Source organism: Sebastes umbrosus, chromosome 2, assembly GCF_015220745.1.
Source record: "Sebastes umbrosus isolate fSebUmb1 chromosome 2, fSebUmb1.pri, whole genome shotgun sequence".
Classification (NCBI taxonomy): domain Eukaryota; kingdom Metazoa; phylum Chordata; class Actinopteri; order Perciformes; family Sebastidae; genus Sebastes; species Sebastes umbrosus.
In genome coordinates, this window is record NC_051270.1 from 28623483 (window position 1) to 28642334 (window position 18852).

General features: G+C 40.2%; 1 protein-coding gene across 4 annotated transcripts in view; it reads right to left on the reverse strand.

Annotated features, from left to right (window-relative positions):
- The window catches only part of rnf111 (ring finger protein 111), a 38967-nt gene extending 20923 nt beyond the window's left edge, over window positions 1–18044 (reverse strand). For 3 of the 4 annotated variants that reach the window (XM_037756188.1, XM_037756180.1, XM_037756173.1), the window contains exons 1-4: window positions 17891–18044; window positions 17493–17562; window positions 12299–13258; window positions 7543–7675 (exon numbers count right to left, since the gene is read on the reverse strand). In XM_037756188.1, coding sequence (XP_037612116.1) covers window positions 7543–7675; window positions 12299–13175 — 1010 coding nt within the window. In that variant the 5' untranslated portion in view covers window positions 13176–13258; window positions 17493–17562; window positions 17891–18044. Of the gene's footprint in view, window positions 1–7542; window positions 7676–12298; window positions 13259–17492; window positions 17563–17812 lie in introns of all 4 variants that reach the window. The other variant, XM_037756174.1, reaches the window with a different exon arrangement.
- Between the last annotated feature and the right edge of the window lie 808 nt (window positions 18045–18852).

Genomic DNA, 18852 nt, shown 5'->3' on the forward strand with positions numbered 1-18852 from the left:
ATCTAATGTATTGCTCTCACACTGTAAATATTTAGCAGTTATCTGAGAAACAGATTCTTACATTGTCCACTTATTAATCCTCTGCATATCTATTTAGGCCTCATCAACTACCTTATTTAACATTTAAAAAGAACCACACCAGTTAGGTTGATCTATACGATGATGTGGTAGCCATGATATGGATTTGGCTGTACAGTTTGTTCTGGTATAGAACGTATTTTAAGTTACTCACAGGTAGTGATTGATGTACATCGGCTCTGTACTGATCTTGTTGTCAGAGATATCCCAGTGAGCAAGTAGCTTGTCAGACATTTTCCTCTGCAACCTCTCAGTATCATAGATCACTGTCATTACCAGTGAAAAACTCATACCACTGTGTGTGTCTACTTAAAATGGTAGTTGAGATTTTTTGACAATGGTTACTGAAAATTATTAACTAACTCACGCTCGTTTCAAGCCTCTCCAAACTGATTTTCACACATTATAGAAATTAATAAAAAACATTCAAAATATACCTGCTTTTTAGTAAATAGGCTAGAGAATAGGATAGAAACACTATGGTTATTTTATCTATAAAATAATAAATATCAAATGTGTTTCACTTCTAGGGGTGGGAGAAAAAAATCGATACAGCATAGTATCACAATATTTTGCAATGACAATATCGTATCGATACACAGACTTCAGGTATGAATCTTTTATTATATAAACTATTAACAATCCAACGGCCCGCCGATGGAGAAGGCCACTATTCTGTCTTTCAGAGGTTGTAGCAGGCTCATTCTTAAAGCTAGCGTGAAGATACTGGCACCATATGAAGCATGAACAAAACATAAAGAATCCATTGGTATCAACCATGCCATGTTTGCTTCTCGGGAAGAATGGTAAATAACGCTCCAAAATTACGCTGAATTTTGGCGAGGAAAGTCTGGCATGGACATTTTCAAAGGGGTCCATTGACCTTTGACCTCAAGATATGTGAATGAAAACTCTGAGATGAACAGAGTCAAAACTGTATCTTATTAGATAAAACAGATGTTGACAAACTGCATAATTTGCGGTTGAAGAAAGGTAATAAATGGCAATATATCTTATTGTAATACTCAGCATATCGCAAAATAATTAAAATCGCAATAAGATCGTATTGTAAGTACTTAAGTATCATGGTAATATCATATCATGGGGCCTCTGGTGATTCCAACCCTTGTTCACTTCCTGTGACACTTGTTCTTCACTGTCACCGTTAGTGTTAAGTACCAAGTAATAAACTAGTAATGGTAACATATGGTTTTAATATGCAGGTGGCACATAACTAAATGACCCTTTAACCTGCTCATTTGGGACATTTTTTGCCGCTACCTCTCAAGCTGTCCACCCATGACACCGCCTAATCATTCACAGAAGCAGTTAGCTTTATTTGTGCCGTTTATAGAAAGAGTTTTCCTCTTTCAACATCAGGCGCTTATACGATATAATTTATGGTCCCTCTCCACCCGACGAACCGGAAGTGGTGATATCTCTAGATGCCGAAAAGGCTTTTAATCGGGTGGAGTGGGACTATTTATTTTGTACTCTCGAGAGATTCGGATTTGGACCAAATTTTTTGTCGTGGATTAAAATTCTATATAGTTCACCAATGGCAGCAGTGCGTACTAATAATAATATATCACCTCCTTTTCAACTAACACGAGGGACGAGACAGGGGTGCCCTCTGTCCCCCCTTCTTTTTGTGATTACGATTGAGCCGTTGGTTATAGCTTTGCGTAGCAATAAGGACATTAAAGGTATTACAAGGGCAGGGTTGGAACATAACGTCTCGCTATACGCAGACGATATGCTACTCTACCTGTCTGACCCACCCTCCTCTCTTCCTGCAGCTCTTAATCTCTTAATTGAATTTGGCAAAGTTTCTGGCTATAAAGTAAATACACAAAAAAGTGAATTGATGCCCATAAATTTGGCAGCAAGAGACTCCCTGTTTATTCGTACTGTGCCGTTTAAAGTGTGCATGGACAAAATTAAATATCTTGGTGTGTGGGTCACATCCAATTTTAAAGACCTCTTCTCAGCAAATTTCCCTCCTTTTCTGTCCTCTCTCAAGGAGGATATTAATCGTTGGGATCTGCTACCCTTATCTCTGGCAGGTAGAATTAACGCTATAAAGATGAACTTATTGCCTAAACTTCTCTATATGTTTCAGTCTATACCAGTCTTTTTAACTAAAACATTTTTCATTTCCCTGGATAGAAAGCTTTCTTCTTTCATCTGGAGTAAGAAGAATCCACGTATACGCAAAGCTATACTACAGAGACCTAGGCAGCAGGGAGGGCTTAGTCTGCCAAACTTTCAGTTCTACTATTGGGCAGCAAATATCAAATTTATTTCCTATTGGATGGAAGGAACTGAAGTAACAGCTGTGCCTGAATGGCTAATACTAGAGAGAGACTCTTGTAAAAACACCTCATTACTTGCTTTATTATGCTCTAGCCTGCCATACTCAGAGCCTATTACTAAATATACTTCTAACCCAGTTGTTATTCATTCTTTAAAAATTTGGAAACAATTCAGACAATCCTTTGAGATCTGTAAATTTTCAATACTGGCTCCCATTGTAAATAACCATGCATTCCTGCCACCTTTGACGGATGCCTTATTCAGTGGTTGGCAGAGAAATGGGATTTGTTCATTTAAAGACATGTTCATAAATGGCTCATTTGCCTCTTTTGAGCAGATTGTTCAGAAATTCAATATTCCCAGGTTACACTTTTTCAGATACCTACAAATTCGCAGCTTCATGTCTTCAAATATCATTCAATTCCCTACACAGCCGCTAAACACGCTCCTAGACTCAATCAATGACATCACATCATCCAGAAAGGGAAAGATAGGTGACATATATTCCTTATTAATGAGAGAAAATATGATATGTTTTAACTCCCTTAAAAATCAGTGGGAGGGGGACCTTGGTGTTGTTTTTTCAGATACTATCTGGTCAAAGATGATGAGGGGAATATACTCATCTTCCATATGTATGAGACATACTGTCATGCAGTTTAAAATTTTCCACCGACTGCACTGGACCAAAGTTAAACTATCCCAATTCAAATCCGATATAGACACCATGTGTGACCGCTGCAAGCAGAACCAGGCCACTCTAATTCACATGTTTTGGGATTGTCCTAAACTATCTAATTTTTGGCAATTAATTTTCAATATGCTTTCCAAAACTACCGATAGATTCTTAGAACCATCAACCTGTCTTGCTTTGTTTGGGGTGGTACCACAAAATTTTACGTTAAACAACAATAAATTAAACCTTCTATCTTTTGCTACGCTGGTGGCCAGATGACAAATTTTGATTAGATGGAAGGATTGCAACCCTCCAACATTTGCACAATGGCTCAGAGACATGTTATATTTTATTAAGTTGGAGAAAATTAGGTATACTATTAAAGGGTCAGCCGAGAAGTTTTCATTGATCTGGCAACCTTTTCTTAGTCACGTTGACTCTTTAGACTCAGATAACTTTGTGACTGATTAAAGTTTGATGTATGTGTGTGTATGTATGTGTATATGTATGTATGTATATGTATGTGTATATATATGTATATGAATATTTGACCAGGAACATTTCAAAGGAAAAGTGCCCTAAATGACAGGGTGTAACGTCCTAGACCTCTATCAATTTATCATGATTTATGTTTATTTATTATTATTATTATTATTTATTTATTTATTTATTTTTATTTATTTATCTATGTATTTATATTCATTCTTGTACACTTTATATATATATATATATATATATATATATATATTTTTAAATTTTTATTTTCTGAGTGCCCTCCGGGTATTGTCATGGGTGGGGGGTGGGGGGTGGGTGGGTTATATACCAGTCCAAACATGTTTGTGCAATGGATTGTAAGAGTTGTATTAGCAAAATGTATAAATAAACTCTGTTTAAAAAAAAAGAAAGAGTTAAATAACATGGGCACTGAGCAGGTCCCTTCAGCGTGATGTGGTTTTGTTTCACTGCTATAAACAACGAGGCATGCAGCCTAGTTTCTCTGGGCAATGTAAGCTATGGAATTCATGAGCAAAGCAGCAGCACCCCACCCGCCCTCTGCTCTTTCATCCTGACAACCATAAGCCCCTTTCACACATGCACTGCAACCCTGAACCTAGCTAGACATTACCAGTAGGAGCTGTATGTGAAAACGCAAATGTCCAGTTGGACCAGACAACAAACAGACTTCACCCTGCAAGCTCCCTAGAACAACGTCTGTGTAATGTCCGATTGAGCCCATGTGTGAATACTGCTGGTCACTGTCCGGAGAATTCACGGCGAACGTGTTAGCGTATTGATGACATTTCCATGCGACTGGCGCGAAACCTGAAGAATACAAACATCCGAGGGTGAAGAAGAGGGGTCATTTACACAAAGTCACCAACGAAAATGTCTAACTGGAGAGACAAGACAAGATTCTGAGACTTTTGTCTGTAAGGGCCGACGGTAAAATCGACAGACAAATTCAAGGAACTGCAAGCACGCTCTACCAAACAGAATATTTCCAGTAGGTGAGAACTCGTCTGACACGGACAATCTCCTGTTGTGTGCTACGTGTGTGAAAGGGCAACTCCGGACAATGACCGGACCTGATTCTCTGGAGTTCATATGAGAAAACGGCTGTACAGTAAAGACCTTTAAACACAAGCAGTCAGCAATCTGCATTTGCTCCCACATACTGTGGTTACAGTCTTGATCAAATTAAAGGCATTTACGCGAGCATTTAACTTACAATTGAGCGTCCATGTGGCTATTAAAAAACAAGAATATTCATAGTGATGCAACCTCCAATCCTCCAGTAGTGTCTCACCCTGAAAAAGGTGCAACGAGTATTTAAAGCTGAGACCAATGGCTCCCATCAGTAATATAATAGAAGCTACTTCAATAAAACCAACTGTGAAAGGAACGAGACTTCACAAACAACGGTTACTTCGATATTGGAATAAACTAGGTGCCTCAGATGATTTTTTCATAATCTTGGAATTAGCTTAATTATTATTTAAGTTCTATGGTCACGTTGAAATTAATCCAAGTAAAAATACACGATCAGCCATAACATTAGGACAGCATAGGCACCCTGACCGGTCTGCGGCTACGCAGTTCCATACGCAACAAGCTGCGATGCACTGTGTGTTCTGACACCTTTCTATCGGAACCAGCATTAACTTTTTCAGCAATTTGAGCTCCAGTAGCTCTTCTATTGGATCGGACAACACGGGCCAGCCTTCGCTCCCCGCATGCATCAATGAGCCTTGGGTCTGACCCTGTCGCCGGTTCACCGTTTTTTCTTCCTTGGACCACTTTTGGTAGGTCCTGACCACTGCAGACCGGGAACCTCCCACAAGAGCTGCAGTTTTGGAGATGCTCTGACCCAGTCGACTAGCCATCACAATTTGTCCCTTGTCAAAGTCGCTCACATCCTTACGCTGGCCCATTTTTTTCTGCTTCCAACACAAAGTTCAAAGTTCAAAATGTTCACCTGCTGTCTAATACTGTATATCCCACCCACTGCCAGGTGCCATTGTAACGACATAATCAATGTTATTCACTTTACCTGTCAGTAATCTTAATGTTGTGGCTGATCGGTGTACAGTATATATCAATTGAGAGGTTTCATAGGCTAGGGAAATAAGAAATCTAAATGTCGATATAAACTTTTCGACTTCTCTTGCAACATCAGCTACTCCACTGTCCGTCCAAATGCAGCATTTATTCCAAACCCACTGGTTTGCCAGAATATTGCTAAATTCACTGCTTCCGTGTGTTGCTTCACGAGCGCAATCACAAGTGTGACAGACTCATGATAATCCCATACACTGGTGCTACATTATTGGATGAGTGATACTCTGCTAGCGAGAGGGCATACTATTGACTAACATCCAAGTTCACATATAAAACCCCACTAAGAGCAGACATTAATAATAAAACATTGCAACTTATTGTTTTAAAAAGACAAAAGACTACCCTGGTAAACAACACATAAATAACATAACCAGTTAGCATAGCAGCACAGGGAAAGGGGGTTCTTTGTGCTCTAAAGAAAGGGGAACACCACCACATGACCAGTCATGCAAAAGATACTGAAGAGCTTGTCCTCAGGCTCCAACAGACCTGATTACTCACAAGAGAAAAATGCTATGAAAATTTCTGAAAAACAACCACATTTCTCAAACTTTTTACTAAAGATTTACAGGTTTTGCATCAATCTGCTGTTCAATTTTAGTCCTACTGGATGCAAAACTACATTGGGTTCCAGCATAAAACATTACAAGACCATTACGGAAGCAGGTTGCACTTTGCTTTCTTAAAAAAGGCAAGTTTAGTTCCTCATTTGGTAATAATACTTGTGGTGTACCTCAGGGTCCAATATTAGGTCCTAAACATTTTAGTCTGTAGATGCTCCCCACAATAGGAAAACTAAAACACCAAAAAAGTTGTTTAATCGTGCTAGTATTTTTGATCTCCTGCAGACCTGGAAAGGGTCATCTATGCCTGTTGTAACTCTCTTGCTCCTGCACTTGTTGCTTTGTTGAACAGGGTTTTCTTATCCTTTTGTATACAATTTCTTTATAACACTGTCACAAAACATTTTCTATGTTGTTTCACAAAAGTGCTATAAAGTTGTTATCATAAATACTTAGCTCTGCCTATAAGGTTGGCTGGCATGTCCACGGTTACAATTCACTAATGCATTCAAACGTGTTTATCTTGTCTGCTGACATACTGTATACTGCATAGTGGTAAAAGAATTTCTAGAATTAATATGTTCTCAAACCTTCCTGCTGGTGTTGTGATCCAACAACAACAAAAATTCATACAAGATACTGTTATGGATAGAGAGCCCCATACCCTAACAGCACATTTCCACCAGATCCGGCGACGCCGCTTTATATTAATTTCCTATGAAGAGCAGAAGAAGCAGTCGCGCAGTGCATGGTGGGAGTGTTGCGGCGAGTTTGGAGGTGGGTTGCGCTGCGTTTGCTGCTCTGTATTTACATAAAGTAGACTAGATTCAACTTTATGCAAAGTAGTCCGTCCAGCACAACACGCCTGGCATTGCCTATTTCTTGCCACAAATCTTTTCAGAAATAGATTTTGGTGGATTGTTTAGACAGAATAACAGGAAGTTTATGGGCCTGCCAGCAGCCATGTTGTTTCCTGTATGAAACGGCAGGCAGAGAACCAGGCACCGAAAGGTGCATTCCACGATAGGGTACGTCATCAGTGGGAAGCGGCCACAAGCGGCCAATTTAGTAAAGCCGGAACCTCACCGGATTTGGTGGAAATGTGGCATTAGGTTATCAACTACACAAGGCTGACATTCAGCTTAGTGGTTAACCAGACAAGGCAGGGGAACGTACTATAACTGGCTGGAGCAAAAACCACTATGACTGAAATTCATTGTCTGTTGAGCTGATGTAAAATTAATAGAAGCTCATTATTTCAATGCCTGCTGAAAAAGCTGAGGTGCCTACCTGAAACCATCTCCGACTGTGACGATCTCCACCTCACTGTCTGTTGAGGTGACGTTGATCTCCTCGCTTGCCGGGACAGCAGGAGCTGGAGCTGGAGTTGCCTCGATCACCACCACATCCTCATCCAGGGCACCTGAGCACACCAGATGAATTTAGTATAATACAGACACACACCACACAATCTGACAAAGGCAAAAGAAAAGCATCCAACTTCAATAAAAGCAACAGAAAATACATATTTTAAACAAAAACGTGTAGACTGACTACGCATCATTGGATTATGACACTTTACATCTATTAATCAGTAATTTTTCACATTAAAGGTGGGTACAAATAAACATATTTCAGTTTGTGCATACTGTCATATGCATCTACTCTCATACAGCATAGACTTCACACTCTTCCTGCTTTTATTTAAAAAAACAAAAACAGTTCTCCCTTTCTTTTTCAGTGCCTTAGTCCAAAACCAAGTAAGTTGTGTAAGTGGCCAGATAGTATTTCTCCAGTTTCATCATGCTAACAGCAGTATCATCAGGCTCAACAGTTTAACAGGAGAAATGTAGGTCATCAGTGCTCAACTCTGTTTGCACTGGGATTGGTTTTTTTCCGTCACCGTTCCCAAATCTGCCCTGTGATTGGTTCCCTGTGCACTAGATCTCCCTTCATCTCTGCCTGGACTAAATACCACAAGAGCCCCCTTAGGTGTGTTCACTAAGACTAGATGGTTGCAATAGGAGATCAGAAAGAAGAGAGTTGAGGGTAGTTATTTTCTCAATGACAATAATTAAAGACTATTTCTTTGAACATTTTGGTTTGAAATTATCACAATTTTCATAAAAGGAGCACTCAGTGTTTTTAAAAACTTGTATCGTGGCACCATAGTTGACTGTAAAGACTGCAAAAGTCAAAGACTCGAGCACCAAAATGTTTATTTATCACCTACTATTTGTCCATACGGTTTGCGGATGAGAGTTTTTTAAATTTCAATTTCATGATTTACACACCAGTACGCTGTAATTATTTATTCTTTCAAACAATCTTCATATTTCAAAATGAGATAGGTGTTGTGGATATTTATAAATTAAACTGATCACATGAACTCAATGAAGATCCCTGTCAATACTTCACCTCTAGAGGTCCTGCATGTGTATTAAGGGGCCAAGTTCATCACAGGCAAACTAATTTGAGACAAACGCATCATTCACCCTAGCCTTCTTAATGGAGCCGATGCCAAGACCATGGGGGGCCAATTGGGGGTATTGCCTTCCCAAATAGATTCTGTGTTGTGTTTTTTTCTATAACTGAACACACAGCTTAATCTACAGGTTCATTTTAAGCTCAGGCATAACTATATTATTTTAGTCCCCACCAGTGATGAAGATCATATACAGCAGGGGTCTCCTACTGTTTTTCCTCTGAGAGCTGATTTGACAAAATTAAAGTGGCCAAGATCAACTCATAGCACCAAGTTGTACATTGCCAATAGCAGATATAATTTCTGTCTTTCTTTTATGGTCCTTTAATAACATTTCAGCCACTGCAGTCATCACCTCTATTACAGCGAAGGGCTTTTTGTGTTTCGTTAGGATGTACGCCACTAAACGAAGCCTCTGTTGCTGTGTTGGCCTTCTTCATCAGTTTGGTAAACAGAGACTTGTTGTCTTTTGAGCGTTGTTTTCAGCTCCTTTACCCTCTCCGTTAGTAGACTGCTACGAGCCGGAAGTATTGAATAGAAATTTAAACAGTGTTACAAAGTGAATTTGTGTTATCAAATTTATGTACATATTCTTTGAACCTCTAGCGAGCCACTCAGAAACAGGGGACGAGCTACTTGTTGGAGACCCCTGATATACAGCATATAGTAGCAGACAACTAGGGCTGCCCCGAATACCATTTTTTGGGCTATGCTCTTCTGTCTGTCTGTCTCCATTTCCCCCCGTTTCAGTGCCACTGCCCCCTACTGTACACACACATGCACCTCTACACACAACAAACAGCAATATCCATCTGAGAATAACTAATAATAATGAATGTTGAATATGAATAATGAATAATGTTGTGGGATTATTCCTTATTTCATGGGCTATTTGGGATTTATGCATTATTATTACATACTTCAATATAAACATTTTTAAAAACGAAGCATTCGAATAGTGATTTTGAGGTCGAATACCATGGCAACAGTCGAAGCTTTGAAGCATTCGGGTCAGCCCTACAGACAGCAAAGGTTTATTTGATCTTATAGTGTCATGTCTGTTTCTAATTACTGTCACAGTTTCTCAGTGTAAAGTGAGAGTTGTTGACTCATAGTGTATGAGTCAAAGTTACTAATTCTCTCCCACATTTTTAAGACTTCAATGTAAATCTTCAACCAACGTTTTATGGCAGATAGTAGATTACCAGTACAGTGACTGTGAGCAAAACATTTTACTAAATTCAATCAACAGCTGAAAGCCAAATGTGAACTGGGAACGCTGGCTAACAGGTTTTAAAATAACAAACACACAAGTTTTAAGGTACATTACTCGTGTGAGTGATTAACAAAGTAACTAAATCCTTTGCTGCAGAAGTGTATACTGTGTTTTCGTGCACATCAGTAAGTGCCTTGCTATAATTCCCCAGTGTGATTTCTATTCCAATCGTCTCCTGAGAACTGCTGCTTAGCACCCTCTGCAAGACGAGCTGCCTGGCACTCTGGTGAAGTCTTCAGATGGGTTACACAAACAACAACACCTTACTTACAACTTGTAGAGGATTGTAACCAATGTGTGCAGTGTTTGGTTAGGTAAAAAAAAAATACCTACTGCTGTTAGACCAAACTTTAGAACAAATTCTGGAAAAGAAAATGCAAAAAAGTTGACGACTTTCTGAAGTCCAACCAGCCACTTGATCGGTTGGTAGCAACAGGACATGCAATATGCTTGAGACTGAACAATCATCCTTTGTAACTGCCAATAATTTAGTGTGACAAATCATCACGTGTGCAGTAGGATTCATTTACACCTGCTCCAACTCTGGACATTTAGAGGGCAGGTTTCATCACTTGCCTCCATGCCATCCCCTGCTGTAAACAAATGCCTTGTTTTCCCTGCGAGACCTGCTGTTTCTATGCAAAGGCTTTCTCCCACCTGCCTCCCACCATAGAGGCACAACAACTAACTTTCCATTCTCCCCTAGGGCCACAGCAGCAGAATTATTGCTGAGGCTAAATGGCTACACGAGGAAAACAATGAGCTGAGGTAGAGGTGGGGCTTTTTAAAGGATATACTGACTCCTGTTGTAAATGCTGGAACATTTAAGATCAGATTTAGACAGAAGGAGCCTTTCTTATGCACACTGTGCTGTACAACTTTGATGAGAATGAGAGCATAAAGTTTAGATTTAGGAGCCGTATAAACCGGTTGTTCCAGCAGGTACAGAGGGCTGCAGTTTCCATTACAGCCTGCCAGGTGTGTGGCCATAAAAAGCAGAGGGGAGCAGCTATTCCTCTATCAGCTTTGCCCAAGCCAGTACAAATACATACACACAATATTCTTATGTATGTTGCAACATTTATCATGTTCATGGGAAACGGAAGTCAAAATTATTTCTTACATTTATCACCTAGTTGTTGTTGTTTTTTTTAAATAGATTTGGGACACACTACAGCAGCAATAGGCTGCCATGTGGAGGGCAAGAGCTATTTGTGAGCATGTTTTTGCTGTAGAGCTGCAACGATTCATCGATTAGTTGTCAACTATTAAATTAATCGCCAACTTTTTTGATAATCGATTAATCTGTTTGAGTAATTTCAAGGTTCAAAATCTTCTGGTTCCAGTTTCCTAAATGTGAATATTTTCTGGTTTCTTTACTCCTCTGTGACAGTAAACTGAATATCTTTGAGTTGTGGACAAAACAAGACATTTGAGGACGTCACCTTGGGCTTTGGGAAATACTGATCGACATCTTTCACCATTTTCTGACACGACCAAATCATCGATTAATGATAGATTAATCAACAATGAAAATAATTGTTTGTTACAGCCCTATTTCACTACAGCCAAACACTAGGCAAGGTGAGTGCTCCGTTTACTTCCCCTTCTCTGGTTGACTCTTTATCCTGCTTCAGTAAACACACATTAAGTGAGATCGCTTAACGTAATCACACTTCTGCTATAGACAATTAATTTCTGATTGTACAGAAGGGAAGGGAACTGGAAGTCTGAGGTTTAAAAAGTTTGATAAATTCTGACAATGAATGCCTATTAAGTTTATTTAAATTCTAAAACAATATACCACACTAACAACCTTTCTGCGATTAAAAACCTAAATCCAGCTGCTATTGCAAGTTGCACAACACTCTCTTCAACCTCTTCTCCGGCACCAGCCATTTCTGTTTTTCTGTTCTGCTTTTCGGTGCATATTAATTCACAGTGCATCAACATACTTCAATTAAAATGTTAATTCATACTGGATTGTGTGTTTTTTTTGGCAACGTTAGAGATCCTGGTGACTATGAGCTTTAGGACACATAATTAGACAAAAAAGTTAATTTCATACATTGAATACAACCCATAATGACTGATCCTGATTGCATAGTCTGGCCTCTGTAGTCCACGGTGTTATGGTGATCACAGTGCAATCACATAGTGTTATGCTACGTAAGCCTTCTCTCCTGCTTTACAATGCCACCACATGCTGTAAATCAAGAGTTGTTAGATATATACAGAGAATACAATGCAACACAAAGATATACCTGTAATAGAGGGGTGATTACCTGTGGCTACAGTAGCACTGTTGGGCTGGCTGCTAGTGCTGCTGACATCAACATACAGCTCATCTTCTGCTTCAGTAGAAGTGGGGGAGGAAGAGTCACTGCTCAGCTCCTCGCTGGAACTACTGGTGCTATGGAGTAGAGCATACTTCCTACGTGCAATCACTTCACGTTTCTTCCTCTGCAGTAGTAGTCGCTCCTTTTGCTTCTGAGTCCGCTGACCCCCTCCAGGAGCTGTTTTCACAAAGCGTTTCCTATGTAGAGGCCGCCGGCCGCTCAGACACGGCCGCTTCAGCAGCACTGGCTCAGCTTCAGACCGCACCCACTTATGAGAGCGATTCCCCCGAGTTCGACCCAGAACAGGGCGCAGGCCAACTCCAGCGGCTCCTCCTGTTGTCAGGGCAGGAGCCTTGTGTTGGCCCCCTGTTGCTCCAGCTTCCCCCTCCTCCTCTGAGCTGAGAGTGTCCGAGTCCCCGAATCGCAGGCTCGAGGAAGGGGAGGAAGCACAGTCACTAAAAGAGGACTCGTGATTGTGTTCGTCCTCGCTTGGGTGCTGTAAAAGTTCTACTCTGGGACGCTGAGGGGCCAGTGAACTCTCACTGATGTGGCCCTCCTTCAGCGAGCAGTCTGACGGCCCTGCCTGTTGGCCTTTTCTTTTTCTGCGCCCAGGGAGGGTCCGTTCTGGGTCTCTATGTGTCCCTGTGTCCCTCAGGGGCCGATGCCTGGACTCACACAAGGTTTCAAATTCGCTGCCTGCCTTTCCAATCACCTCCATGTTGCTAGGGAAGCTCTTGGCTGCCTCCATGGGCTCTGGGTTCACCAGTGGCTCCTTCAGATGCTCCTGTCTGCTGGGGGCCTCAGATGGCACCTCACTCTTCATGGTGGCAGGTCCGTCCTCAAAGGGCAAACGGAAAGTGCACTCGCATCAGTTCCTAGGCGGCTATGTGCTGCATCTCACAAAACCTGAAAAAAAGAAGAAGAAAGGAAAAGAGTTACAGGAGCTCAAGACAAATCATTAAGTCAGTGACAGGATTAAGACCTTAGGACCCTAAAAATCAGTTAAACCTGCAGTAGGCAGAATATTTTGTATTCCATAATAACCTTTCAGCATATTAAGTGTTCTGAGAGAAAACTAGACTTCTGCACCTCCTCATGGCTCTGTTTTCAGGCATTAAAAAATCTACGTGACGGGAGACTCACAGGTCATTTCAGTTCCTATTGGCTGTTTATTCAGCGTAGGCAGCTGTCAATCACTCGCGAACTCTGATCAAACGGTCAAACTAGGCAGTGCTGATGCACTATGATTAATATTTCGTTACTGTAATGCCTATTTCTCACCTCAAATGTGTTCATCATTTAAACATCTTGTAGTGTACTGTTTAGCTGTAAAATTAGATTGTGTGCTCTGGCTGGTGGGCGGTGCTTGGTATTTCCTCAACTGATCTCAACATGGCTGCCGGGTCACAAACTTTCTCATTTTACAGCTAAACAGTACACTACAAGATGTTTCTTAAAACATTTGAGGCGAGAAAGAAGCATTACAGTAACAGAATATTGATTCATATTTGATGAGCGCTGCCTCGTTTGACCGTTTGATCGGAGTTTGTGAGTGATTGACAGCTGCTCAGCTTGGCACTGATTGGTTGTTTTCCTCCGGTCTGTGAAATCTTGTAGATGCCATTAGGAGCACCGGAGGACACAGAGGCACATGATTTTTTTTCAGATTACCTGTCTCATGCACTACTGTCAGGATATAGTGACCGTTTTATAAAGATAACTATTTTTAATATTTTGCTCCAATTCTACACACTGAACCTTTAATAGCTGATTACAGACTACTGCATCTATCTTTAAATTTGTCAGCAGTTCTCATTATGTAGTCTTCACTAAATTGTTCAACATCAGCCCTTTAGAAATTAACCTACAGTAGAGCATATCAAATGATCAATTACTAAAATTTCATAACACATTATTTTCTAGTTTATCACTGATCAATCAGCAGCACGCAGACCTAAAAACAAACATTAATACGCCCATGACGATACTTCATGGTGTTCAATGTGGGGCAATGCGTTCATTCACTAACAGTCAATCTGTTTGTTAGTGCAAATTAAGACAGCGTGACCCAAGGCTGCTGATTAAAGATAGAAAATAAATACCCACAGGCTGAGTCAAAATTAATGGCTGAGTCAATACTGATGTGTTTGCTTTACTGTTGATTCCACGAAACGCATCAATCGGACTAAATTAATATGTGATCCCAAAGGGGATATCCACCATGAAACCGATTCTCATGTTTATGTCATGACTTTGAGACAGTTCTGTCTATATTTGAGTGTGTGCACCAACAAATAACTCCCTAGGGAAAGGGACTCTTTAGGCGTGCTGCAGAGGAAGATTTTTCACAGCGGTGTAAGGTCTCCCGGAGCAACGCCAAATTCCAGCATTGCTGAAATACAGGCTTTTTCGTAAATAATACAACAAAATGTTTGTGTCTCTGTTAAGACTCCATATGTATTTTCAGATGGCACATTATGACTAACTACACCCTCTGCCAGTCATAAGTGGTGTTAGCATTGATTAGGATTACAATAATGGGGAAAAGGTGTAAGAAAGAAAAACGTCTCTGTGCCCTCAGCTGTCAATAAACCTGAAAGCTCTTTTTAATGCAATGAATACATTTTGTTTATTACATATTTAACTGTAATATTTTATGGGTATGTACTCGTCCTCTGTTTTACAGATATCCTGATGTACACTAGATTTTCTCGCAATATATCTCATATCCAATATGATCCAATGGTAATATCATTGTTATCATGAGCAAGATATTGTGATATTGCTGTGTGTATGTAGTGTACCTGGATCACAATTCAATACACCAAGGATCTCTAATAGTTCAGGCTTTATACAGCTACTACTAATCCATTAACGCTTTGATTTGCTCCAACACCGATCCTGCAGATCGGTTTTGACATCCCAGTTGTGCATTTTAGGCAAACACACACATACACACACTCACACACACACATACATACACAGACAGAGTTCATGGGTTGCAAAAAAAAATTCCATAGCAGAAACATTAAATTTGATCGCTCCTAATTGGAGTGATCAAAATTTTTATGGATATCGCTATTGCAGATACCACAGTGTCATTAATCACAACGGCCCGTTGCCTATCTGCAGTGATGTCCACTGATGAAGTGTGTTTTAATGACGTTGGGGACAGTGTGAAGACGACTGCAGGCTTAATGCACTATATGCACGTGGTGATATCGCCCACAGCAACAAGCCAACCACACTTCTTGATATGATGTAATCAGAAAACAAAATCATGGAGCTACTATTTCAGCTAGTGATTTAGGAACATATTGTACTGACCCCGTCTATTTGGCCATCTGGAAGCACAAGTGATGTAACGCAACTCATGAAAATAAAACCAATGCTTTGCTAGTCTCATCCACATTGTTGGCTGAAACAACACTATTCACAACGTTAAGGAATTTGGATGTCTTGCGTTTTTCAACATCCCTATGTAATCTTACCTTCATCACAATCAAACTGCTTATAAACAAAGCCCATCTGCATTTAAGGCATTGTAAGACATTTTTATTCCATTGTGGTACAGCTGTTGGCAAATTCAAGAGTCGTATAGACTTTATAAAAGGACACATCTCTCTGTCACAGTCTTTCTGTCACAGTCTCTCTGTCAGTCTCAGTAAAAAATGTAACACAACAAGATTCCTGGTATAGTGTTTGCTGCAGTGTATTTGTATTGGACTGCATTTGACTTTTTCAGTCACGATACCGATAGCCATACCTGGGCTTTGGTTATCGGCCGATACAGAGTACCGATCTGATACCATGTGTTTAATAAATAAGCTGTATGCCTCACTGTGTGGAAGTGACTGGGATCATTCTTTTATGTGTAAGGTAACATCAGGCTTGACTCAAACATTGCTTTCCTAACTTTGTAAAACAAAATGTAACATAGATACATAGATATACAATTTGTGAATTGTTATTTATCATTAAAATAACAATCGTACATCAGCAACTTCTCCAAAACATCTTCAAAACTAACAGGAATTACAATTCAGGTGTAAACCTTTTTAATGCAGCAACAAATTGGTCAAAACTAAAAGAGGAAATATAATTTCAGTATATAATGTATATAGTATATAAACATAGAATTGAATTTAATAGATCATCCCCATTGCCACCGATATCTGATCCAGGTGTTTGAGTCAGTATTAGCTGATATCTGATACTGGTATCGGTATCGGTACATCCCTAGATTGTACAGGTGTTCATCGGGTTCCTGTGTGTTTGCACTGCATTAGATATTCTCTTATAGACTAAAAACAATGTCATTTTTATAATTCATTCACAGCTCATTTCATAATAACATGCCTGGTTGTCACCTGACCTGGAGCTGCAGCTTTTTTTTTTAATGAGATAGGGCTGATGAGGTTGATGGTGCTCAACATAAGGCTCTTTCTTGCTTTTATATGCAACTCAGTGATAAGTGAGAGTCCTTCAGATGCCACAGAGAGAAGCTGCGCAATGACAAGCATGAATTCAGGGGGCCTCAGAGGACAGCCCTGAAGGGAAAAAAAATCCCCCATGCACCAAGGCTGAATATTTCTCATTAAACAGGCCCAAATAACGACAGGTACTGCAGATACTATCAAGTGAAAACCAGCTTACTTATAGCTGCAAATGTATGGTGCAACAGTAAACCCAATTCAAGATGTACGACTGAAAGCAGGACTGCTGAGCTGCTGCTGCTATAACGACAATCACTGTGCTTTCTGTCTGTGAAATGACTACCAAACCACTCTGACTAGGCACACAAAAACAAGAGCTACATGGATTTATTTAGCTTGACAGTATCGAGCCTGGAAACGGAGGCTAAGCATAGTTTCTACAACGCTTAACAATTACAATAAGCTCGGCTTGCTGTCTGTCTGTCTGTCTGTCTCTGTGTAGCAAACACAAACGCTGCTGGAGTGACTCCAAGATGAACTAATGGAGAAGAAGCACTAAAAATATGAATATATACCAGCTGTTAGCAGGCCTTAATTTATGTTGAGATTATTAGGGAATCGAGAGAAAGTGGACAGCTAGCCACAACCTAGCCTGACACATACATACTTAACTCCAGACAGAAGACAACAAAGACAACACGTACCTGGGTTATACGTCCTTTTTTTCCTCTCAATATGTGTCACCGTCCTTTCTGTAACATGTGAGGTTAAATCCTGTGGGAGATAATGACAAAGTGTTGAGCATTTATCTAAAATGTTAACCCCTAGCTGCAACTAGGCAGGCCTACGTAGACATCCGAGCTACGTTAGTGAGCTGTGGGATTGTGAAACTGACAACACAGTCCTGAGCTGAGACCGAGAGCAGCAATGGGCCGCGGACGGCTACGAGCTAAGCTAACGTTAAAGAGGCTAGTTCCACTTCACTCAGCTAAATACCCGATTATACTCAGCCATTTTGACTCACAACGGAACCCGCTCGACTCTTAAAACATAGTGCGATATCTCTGTTATGTTTCTGTTTGACAAGATAGAAATGTCTCACTAGTAGCCCTCGACGAAGTTCCCATTACTGCCTGTCGATGCATCCACTCTTGTTTACCCAGCAGGTCGTCAGTCAGCTCGCTGGCTGCTACGGATACAACAGCCGTTGTTACGCTCTCTGCCGTAGGGGGGCGCCAGAGACGTCAGCTGCTTTTCGACACTTTGCGACAGCTTCACTTAATCCCTTTTACTTTTCAAAGCAGAACGTGTAGATAAAAAATACTCTAACACTCTCCTCGTCTTGTTTCTTGTCGACAATAGAGCATGACGCAGCTCTGTGTAATTATAGGCATCCGTGTATAGATGATAATATAACTTCATACATCATTGTTTTGCATGTTATCATCTTCCTAAATCCCAAATCCTCCATTACAAATACTGGCGCGCCCACTAGTGGATGAATTGGACGTGTGGAAATAAACCCTATGAATAAATCCCAAATGTGTAATTGCTCAAATTATTGTCTTAGAAATTACATTTTAATTCAGCATACTGATAAAAAAAAAGAGGACAATGTGATAAGGAAAACAAAAGGCAGAAATCACATAATCTCTAGTTAAATATACCATACAAATGAAACATTAGATTATTACATTACATTTATTTAAAGGTCCCATATTATGCTCATTTTCAGGTGCCATACTTGTATTTTGTGTTTCTACTAGAACATGTTTACATGCTGTAATTTTCAAAAAAAACTTTATTTTCCTCATACTGTCAGCCTGAATATGCCTGTATTCACCCTCTGTCTGAAACGCTCCGTTTTAGCGTTTTGACGGAATTGTGTTGCTAGGCAACAGCTTGGGTCCATGTTTACTTCCTGTCAGCCGATGACATTCACATACACCGCAACCAGGAATAAACTGGGATACATTTAGAATGTTTACGTTTAAAATTGTGTCAAGGGTCTAAATATTGTATATTCGTGACATCACGAATGGGCAGAAATCCTGACAGCTTGTT